The following is a 9,621-nucleotide window of genomic DNA, read 5'->3' as shown; positions in this document are numbered from 1 at the left end:
GGAGTGAAATCCCACCCTCTCAGGCCTCAGTGCTCCCAACTGTCAGACAGAAGCTCAGGGGCTTCCAGTGGTTACCGTTCCTGTTGCCTTGGCTCGGGGACCACCTTTCCTGGAGGACCTGATGGCTTCATGCTCCTATTCGGAGCCTGCGTTTTCCCTGGTTGAGGATGCAGAGTGTGGACAGCAGCCATGGATGAGGAAACATCTCTCCTAGACACTGTGACCAAACAGACCTATGAGCCCCAGAACAAGGAAATGTCATTTTTGTAAACATTGACTCTCCAGGAAAAATGCCATAAAGACACTTTTGGAATAACTCATTTTATTATGATACCAACAAGAGAACTCCCAACATACAGAAAAGTATTATAAAAGCTTATTTGAGCCCTGGCCAGTATGGCTCAGTTGGATGGGCGTTCTCCCAGGAGGTCGCTGTGCACCAGGATGTTGCTGGTTTGATTCCTTGTCAGGGTACATGCCCAAGTTGCAGGCTCCATCCCTGGTAGAGGGTGTGCAGGAGGCAGGCAGCTGATCAATATTGTGCCATCAATGTTTCTCTCTCTCCCCCTTCCTCCCTCTCTAAAAATCAATAAACTTCTTAAAAACCATCCCAATAAACACATTAAAAAAAGAGTTGCCCTAGCCCATTTGGCTCAGTGGATAGAGCATCTGCCCATGGACGGAAGGGTCCCGGGTTTGATTCCGGTCAAGGGCATGTGCCTCGGCTGCAGGCTCGATTCCCTGTCCCGGTGCATTCGGGAGGCAACCAGTCGATGTGTTTCTCTCATATCGATGTTTCACTCTCTGTCTCTCCCCATCCCTTCCACTCTCTCTAAAAATCAATGGAAAAATATCCTCGGGTGAGGATTAAAAAATAAATAAATAAACAAGTAAATAAATAAATAAATGGCCCGGCCATTGTGGCAGTGGTTGAGCGTCAGCCTATGAACCAGTAGGCCACTGTTCTATTCCCAATTGGGGCACATGCCCAGGTTACAGGCTTGATCCCCAGAGTGGGGCCTGCAGGTGGCAGCCGATCAATGATTCTCATTGATGTTTCATCTCTCTTTTCCTCTCCCTTCCTCTCTGAAATAAAAAAATAAAAAAAATGAAAAATAAAAAAAATAGAAAAAAAATGAATTCCTATAAAAAATTTTAAGAAAGAGTTTGAGCCAAATTTTGCCTGGAAACAAGATCTCAAAGACTGAGAAAATGCTCTGGAAAAAGGCAGTTTTGCAGTTCCTTGGATGCATTTAGAATTAAAGGAGGAAAAAAAAAAACAAGCAGGATACATCAAATCATTGGTGACAGATTTAGGGAGGTGGGAGAAAGCAAAGCGGGCAAATCTCTAGGACTGGATAAAAAGCAAAATAGAGAAATATGGTTTACATTGGCAGGACAGGACAACCAGTCATGAACACAGCACATAGAGATGGTATCGGGGGACCAGGTAACCATGAGGGGTTCTGGGGATCTTGCGCTCTGGTGCCTGTGTTGTGTCCTCGAGGGTCTAGAAAGGTGATTACTGTGCCATTTCCAAGGTCTGTTCCCCTTGATGCGTAAGAACAGTGGACAGGACTCACGTGTGGTAAAGGCTGACCTCTGCTAGGAGCTGCAGTCCTGGGACGGGACTGCCTCCATGGCCTGCCCAGTGAGGGATGTAGGATCAGACCATCCTGTGTGGCCGCTGAGCTTCTCAGGCCTGCCCGTGGCCCCCTGAACTTGTTAGGTTATGCCACAGCCCCTTTTTCATTTACAATAGTATTAACTTAAATATGTACAAACTATGCTTGAGGGCCAGGGAGGTGAAAGGTCAAAGCCAAGGAGCTGGATGCCACTGGCATCCAGTCTCCTCATTTTTAAAAAAATGGGGGTGGGGGGTGGGAAAGGTGGCTTGCAAGTGAGAAGCTCCCTTCCTGATTTTTTTTCTGCCTTTTGTAATGCAAGTGCCCACTTTAAGCGTTGATTGCCAAGGCAGGCACGTCCCAGAGAGCAGCCTTCTCCAAAACCCCAGGGCCAGCCACAGGACCAGAGAACCGCTGCATCCCCCACGGAGGCTCCTGTGCTGAGAGATCTTGGTTGATTTCAACAACTAATCCCTGGGGCCCCTTGCTTTTTCTCTTCCAGAGCTTTGCATCCCCGCTCTTGTAGGTTGAATTCACCAACAGAGTGAGTCCACAAAACCCTAGGACCCCACTCTCGACCCCAATAAACGGGGCCCAGGGCCTGCTTCTCTACCTGAGACCTTGCTGTGTGGCTCCAGGTGTGCGGTGCAGCTTCCAGGACCTGTGAGTCATTCCCTTCAGCGTCCTGATGGCCTTTGCTGAAGAACCACGTGGGCAGGTCCAACCACAACCCGCAAAACACTCTCGAAGGCAGGGCGCCCCCACCCCCTGTCTGGGCACCTGCAGGGGGTGGCAGGGCTGCGTTCAGCCCACCTCTCCCTGTCCTCCAGAGCGCCATGCTGCTTCCAGGAGAGACCGGGTGGCTTCAGGGTCTCTCCTTGCGGTTCCGCTCACTGCGCATCGTCCCGGGGCCCAGGTGTCCGCGGGGGGGGGGCGCGCGAGGCCCGGCCCCCGGCGCCTAGTCGCGCACCAGGGGGTACTCCTTGGGCGCCCAGAGCAGGCGCGGGCGGTTGGATCTCGGCGCGCCGGCCTATCTCCGGGCACCAGCAGAACTCGGGCGACAGCACCTTGGCGGGCTTGTGCAGCCAGAAGAACTTGTTGAGGTGGCTCTCGTCGTGCCAGCGCGCCTCCAGGCCGCGCGCGCGGTCCTGCCGCTGGCCCCGCGCGCAGTGCGCCGTCAGCCGGCGCAGCGCCGCCACGCTGCCCCCGAACAGCGCCGCGTGGTAGTAGAAGTCGCCCTCGCCCGGCGCCAGCGCGGCGGCCGAGCGCGGGTCGCTCTCGTAGGGCAGCAGCCTCCGCGGCCAGTGGTAGCGCCAGGCGTGCAGCTGCGCCACCGAGTCGGCCAGCGTCTCGGGCCCGAAGGCGCCGCTGAAGTACTGGTCCACGTCCATGCAGAACACGAAGTGCGCCTCGCGGCCCAGCCGGCCGCCCAGCGCCGCGTGCAGCGTGCGCATGCGCTCCATGGACACGTCCTGCCAGCGCCGCTCGCGCAGCACGCACTCCACGCGCAGCTGGCGGCCCGTGCCCAGCGGCAGGCGGGGCACGGCGGCCGGGCGCTCCGTGAACACGTAGTAGACCACGCGCTGGCCTACCATGAAGTACTGCTCGGCTGTCTCCAGAAAGCGCGCCAGGTACTTCTCCAGGTACCTGCAAGGGGTGGGGGTGGGGGTGGGGTACCTGCATGGCCTTGACCCTCCTCCTTATCCCCTGGCCCGCCCGCTGTCCTCTCCCCTCCCCTTCGCATTCAGGCCCTTGTTAACTTGCAACCTCAGTCCCTGGAGCTCCTGATCCTGCAAGCCATTCAAGGTGATTGCAGATTGTTTGCCACTCGTGCCCGAGGGGCCCTGTCTTCCTTCCCTTGAACACGGGCTGTCCCTGACCACGGTACCAAGCAAGTGGTGCTGTGCTGGCCTTCAAAGGACTGACCGTGTTAGCCTTTGTCTCTTTAGAGCTCTGGGCCTTTAATAAGCTCCACATTTGAATGTTGCACTGATGTGAGGAAGCCCAAACCAGCCGTGCAGAGAGGCAGTGTGGAGAGAGGTGCCCCACCAGTCTTTAGCAGTGGGCTATCCCAGGAGAGACCCAGACACTGGGGGGCAATGGAACACTTCCTGTGGAGCCCTGTTGGAATTCCTGGCCCACAAAATCAGGAGCTAGAATCCTATCCTATATAATAAAAGGCTAATATGCAAATCAACTGGTCTCTTTGATGTGCACTGACCACCAGGGGGCAGAGCTCAATGCAGGAGCTGCCCTCTGGTGGTCAGTGCACTCCCACATGGGGAGTGCCTCTCAGCCAGAAGCCGGGTTCACTGCTGGCCAGTGCAGCGGCAGTGGTGGGAGTCTCTCCGGCCTCTGCAGCAGCACTAAGGATGTCCGACTGCCGGCTTAGCCATCAGTCAGATATCCCCCAAGGGCTCCCAGACTGCGAGAGCGTGCAGGCTGGGCTGAGGGACCCCCTCCACCACCACCACCAGTGCACGAATTTTGTGCACCGGGCCTCTAGTGATAAATAATTGTTGTCTTAACTCCCTGAGTTTGTGGTAATTCCTTATCAGAACATTTGTAATATTAGAGACTGTATTAAAAGATTTTGGGATCCCAGGGTTCTGAAATAATAGTAATAATGCCTAATATTTTTGAACATTTATCATGTGGCAGACAGTGTTCTAAGTCGAGCATTTAATCCTCACCATTTATTATTATCTCTATTTTTCAGGTGAGGAAACTGAGCCACAAAGAGCTTTCGTGCCTGATGCAAGCATACACACAGGTGGTAAGTTGCAGAGCTATGATCTGAACCCAGCTTGGCATTCAGGCCAGAGCTTTTACCTGCACTTGCTCTATTCCTGGTAGGTCTGTGAGGAACTGGAAGGAAACCTCACCCTCCCAGGGTGTTAGACTCACAAAACCTTGGAACTCAGAACCTCAAGGTCCTGGAATTTCTGGACCCCAAGATTCTGCCCCCTACGGCTGGTGCAAGAACACCCTACTCAGTATCCAGAATAGAAGTGGGAGCACAAGGTTCTGCCCACCTGGCCGATGGGTCAGCCCTTGGTCCTGATTCCCCCCTAACTCCCAGGCACCGTCTTGGCTTTCTCTCCCTTCTGGATTGTGGAGTTCACAGTTCTGGGGTATTTGATAATAGCATTCCTTCCCCACATTCTCTTCCTGGATGCCAAACTCTCACTGCCTTCCCAAAGCAGTCTGTTTCATTATTACAAACGCATCCTTTAACTGCCCTGAACTCTACCTCCGGGTACCTACTTAGGGTTACATCCAGTTGTCCCCTTTGCATCTGGAGAGTGGGCACCCAGCTTGGACAGCTGCCATCCATAATGGGGGTGTCAGTGCCCCTGGGATTTCTTCTCCACCTCCCACTCGGCTCCTCCATACCTCAGACTCCTCTCCTCCAGTGACTCTGTCCTCTACCCTCCTCAGTCACCGATCCCCATGTCTACTCCCTTGGCCTGGTCATCACCAGTCTGTCCTACTCTGTGATCCCCCATCCTTCCGGCCCACTTCCTGTGATCCCCCTCCCCCAGCAGTCCTACCCCACTGATGCTCAGGTTTGAACCCTTTCTCAGCATCCCCCTCCTCTCTTCACTTCCCTCTCTACCCGGCTCAAGATTCACTCCCTTGCAGGAACCCTCAGCTCGCCAGCCCCTTTCCCTCCATCAGGCAAGCCTCCGCCCCCCACCCCCCCCTTATCGTGTGCCTGCATCTGAGCCACTGACCTCCAGGGGGCACTTACTGCAGCCACGCCATTTCCTCTGTCCACCCAACTGCTCTCCCCTCGTCTCACCATTCTCACGTCATCATTTTCTCACCACAAACCCAGTGCCTCCAAATGGACAACCAGCCCCATGGCAGGTGCTTCGCAGGACATGGCGTTGAGCCCCTGGCTACCTGTGCTGGGTGGGCTGCACAGTGTTAGTGTCCGGGAAGGACAGAAGGGGATGAATGGAATAGGGGTGCTGTCTTTGCCTTCTGCATCACCTTGGGATCCTCTGGCACAGGGAACAGGGAGCCCCACTACCCATATCACATGCACCCCCCCCCCACTCCCTGATTGACAGCCCTGATCCCCTCCCCAGGCCTTACCTGCCTACAGCAAAGACAGTCAGCCCAATGGTGAGGTTCTGCTGTATAGCCTCTTGCTGGGCCACATCTGGATCGAAAGTGCCATCCCAAACAATGGGGGCCCCCCAGGAGGTACAGGTCAGGACTTCAGGCCGGGCCCTGGCCAGAGCAGGGATGGGAGATGGGGTCCATTTGTCCACCCACTTGGTGATGCTCACTGCCATCTCCCCATGCTGGGCCCTAGGGACCCCCTGGTGGGGCATACCCAGTCCCTAGCCCAGAACCAACACAAACGGAAGATCCAGAGATGTGCAACCCGCTGGGCCCTGGGGTGGAGAGCCTGGCTCTGCCGGGGTAGGGGGTAGGAGGGCAGGGACGCTGGGGCACATACTGCAGGGCACCATGGGAAATCTCAGAGCGGGAGGGACTGTGTCTCCTTACCAGAGATGCAGGAGACCTGTGAAGTTGTCTCTCAGCAGGGGCATTCTGGTCAAAGGGCAGGTGCCCATGGGGATGAAGGTTTCCAGGTGCCTGTTGGGCGGGGGCAGCAATGAGGGGCACGCCAGCCTGCTCAGCAGCCCTGTCGCTCTGCTCCTTACAGGGAGGGAGGGCCCACAGGACACTGGAGTGGGCTGGGATGGTCACCCCCCGCCAGCCCTCAGGGGATGCTTGGAAAGACCCACTTGAGTCCTGTCCCGGAGGGCCCGCCCGGAGCGCTGGGGAGAGGAGGCTGTACCTGAGGGCCGGGAGCCCGTACAGGAGCAGCCCTGAGAAGCTGACTGCCAGCAGGATCAGCCACCAGAAGGTCCTCTTCCAGGCCCTGGGGATGGGGAGGGACATCAGCAGCACACGATTTACACGTGTGTTTATATTGATCTACACACAGATCTCTGCACACACGTATGAGAAACCATTTGTGCAACTTAATGTTTCATGTTATTATTGTTATTAATAATACGAATATATTCACACGGTGTATTCAAAGATACACGAGTATACACAGTGCAAGGTCCTTACTGTTCCCAGACACCCAGCTCCTCTGCGTGGAGGCAGCCAGTGTCGCCAGTTTCCTGTGTGTCTTTCCAGAAAGAGGCTGCGCCCAGGCAGGCAGCGTGGTGAATACGGTAGCAGATTCTCCACCCCGCCCCGCCCCTCCCCCCTTTTTTTTCTTTTCTTTTTTGACCCTGGACTGGTTTTCATCTCCTCCTCTTTCTTTCTCCTCACAGATGGTAGCACAATAGATAATTCTGCATCTTGCTTTTCCACCGACATAATGTCTTTGAGGTTATTCCATCTCAGTACTTGAATCACTTCCTCACCCTTCTTTCCATTGATGGGCAATAGCATAACCTATCTGACCAGGTCCCTTCTAATGAGCATTTAGATGTATATCCTTTGCTTTTGCCAATAGTGCTGGGGCGGGGGTGCACGGCCTCGGGCAGGTTTGGGGGATGCTAACATTAGGTGTGGGGTGTTTAGTCTGGGAAGGGGCTGGGACTGACCTTGGATGGGAGAGAGCCTGGGAGGGGGAGCAGGGAAGTTTGTGACTGTGGCTGGGAGGCGAGAGCTATGTGGGACTTGGGGAAGAGTTGCCGGGCTGCGTGGAGGGCAGCTGTGGTCAGGGACCAGGTGTCTGTCGTGGCTCCAGTCATGGGGCTGGTTCCTCCAGCAGAACTCAGCAGCCCCGTTCCCAGCTCAGAGGAGGTGGGCTCGGATTTGTCCCTGGCTGGTTGTTTTCCAGGAAGGGGACCAAGAGTTGAGAATCTTAATAAGCTCCTTCTGGGGGTCTTGTCCAGCTCCCTGCATCTCTGATGTGTGCCCCTGTCTCTGGAGAGGCTGGACCCCTATGGTGAGAAGCAGAGACACTGGGTCCACACCCTTGTGGTTCGAATCCCAGCTCCGCTGCGTTTTAGCTGCCTGAGCAAGGGCAAGGCTTTGGACGTCCGCACTTTAGTCTCCTCATCTGTAAACTGGGGATAAGAATACCTGCCTCGGAGGGTTGTCATGGTTACTGAGTTATCACATGCTAAGTGAAGAGAACAAGGCTCACACATACTAGTGGCTCAGTAAGCTGTAGCCACTATTATTATTCCTGAATCATAGTGTTAGTGTACCTCCTCTGCCCCTGCTGTTCCTCCAGCCCCTCAGTGACCCTGCCAGCTCACCCCTCACCAGGAGCATTCCCACGGCAGCTCCCTGCTTCGTCATTCCCCACACGGCCCCCAAACATCTCACAGAACACCACCTGCCTTACCAGTTTCCACAGCACATGACCAGGTAAATCCTCAAAGAAGAAATGCATTTAGTAGTCAAACATGGAAGAATGTTCACCCTCACTCGTAATCAAAGACATACAAATTAGGACAAGTTGGTTCTAATTTGCCTATAAAATGAGCTCATTTAGAAAAGAAAGAAGCCTGCTGCCGTGGCTCGGGTTGAGCATCAACCTGCGAACCAGGAGATCATGGTTCGATTCCCAGTCAGGGCACATGCCCGGGTTGCGGCTCAATCCCCAGTGTGGGGTGTGCAGGAGGCAGCCCATCAATGATTCTCTCTCATCATTGATGTTTCTATCTCTTTCTCCCTCTCCTTTCCTCTCTGAAATCAATAAAAATACATATTTTTTTAAATTAAAATAAAGAAAACTTAGCCACGCTGCAAGAACACAGTGAGATGGGCTCTCTCGCACTTGCAGCTCTTGTGGAAAGCTCCTTAGCTATGGGGATGGACGCTTTCAGTCTTCATCCCCTTTAATCCAACAACCTCAGCTTCTGGGATTCTGTTCAGAGGAGATAATCTTCAGCATGGAATAAGCTCATGCATCAGGGTGTTCACTCGTTTCTGTTCATTCATGCATTCCACCTGTATTGATGGGCACATGCTCAGAATCAAGCATTGTGCTAGGTCAGGGTTCAGAGGGCCTGTCTTCAGGGAGTGAGTGAGGAATATGTGTCCCCGAGGAGAGGGCAAAGGTCAGGTGACAGCAGCAAACAGATGAATGGAACACAGCGCAGCGAAGGCTGTAATTCATATAAGCTGCTACGAGGGCAGTTGGAGAGTGGCACCTAAGCCTTGACAGGGGGGAAGTCAGGGCAGCTTCCTGGAGGAGGTGACCTCTGAGCTAGCACCCGAGCAGTGAGAAGGGATCCAAGAAAAGAAGATAGTAGAGCGGGAAGGGAGGTCCACGGAAAGGAGACAACAATGTGCAAAAGTGACCAAATGGTTTTCTTAAGAGACCACAGCCTCTATCAGACCGCCCTCCTGGAAGTGGGGTGGGGCCGAATCATGGCTGGGGCCTCTGGTGGGCTGATCTGGCATCGCTGGGACAGTGACAGAGGACGCCTGGGGCACTGGTGCCTCCTGATCTCTCCACTTGGATATCCCACAAGCATCTCAAACTTATAGGACCAGAAAGGGACTCGATTTTCCTCAGAAACCTGCTCCCCACTCAGGTCGCCTCCATCCTGGGACATGGCATCATGATATACACCCCATTTCTCAAACCGAAGACCTAGGAGCCCCCCTTTATTCTTCCCATGTGTCGTGGCCCACATGCAGTCACCAACAAGCCCTGTGGACTCTCCCACAAACACCCCACTCCATCCACGGGCCTTCACCTCCTCTCATTCCACTCCAGGCTAACCTCATGGCACCCCTTTCAGCCTCCCTGCTCCTACTCTTGCCCCCCAACAATCCGTTCTCCAGAATGAACTTTCAAAAACATATTAGAACACATCTCCCCTCTTCCAGACCTTCCAACGACTTCTTACGCTCTTAGAACAAAACCGCCCCTGGGGGCTGTGTGCAGAGCTCCATGCATCTGGCTCCTGGGATCTCTCTTGTGCGCCCCTACGTGCTCTGGCCCGCAGCCTTCTTGTTCACCTTTGCATGGCTTGCCCTTCTTGCCATGTGG

General features: G+C 54.5%; 1 protein-coding gene across 1 annotated transcript in view; it reads right to left on the bottom strand.

The window, feature by feature from the left end:
- Window positions 1–2,583: 2,583 nt before the first annotated feature.
- A3GALT2 (alpha 1,3-galactosyltransferase 2) overlaps window positions 2,584–9,621 on the bottom strand; it is a 9,261-nt gene continuing 2,223 nt past the window's right edge. Inside the window, 5 exon segments of the mRNA XM_006094203.3 lie at window positions 2,584–2,634; window positions 2,636–3,272; window positions 5,730–5,867; window positions 6,150–6,239; window positions 6,445–6,528. Coding sequence (XP_006094265.3) covers window positions 2,584–2,634; window positions 2,636–3,272; window positions 5,730–5,867; window positions 6,150–6,239; window positions 6,445–6,528 — 1,000 coding nt within the window.

The sequence above is a fragment of the Myotis lucifugus genome, unplaced genomic scaffold (assembly GCF_000147115.1).
Source record: "Myotis lucifugus unplaced genomic scaffold, Myoluc2.0 scaffold_131, whole genome shotgun sequence".
Classification (NCBI taxonomy): domain Eukaryota; kingdom Metazoa; phylum Chordata; class Mammalia; order Chiroptera; family Vespertilionidae; genus Myotis; species Myotis lucifugus.
Note: the sequence above shows the minus strand (reverse complement) of the source record. Positions and strands in the feature narration are given on the sequence as shown.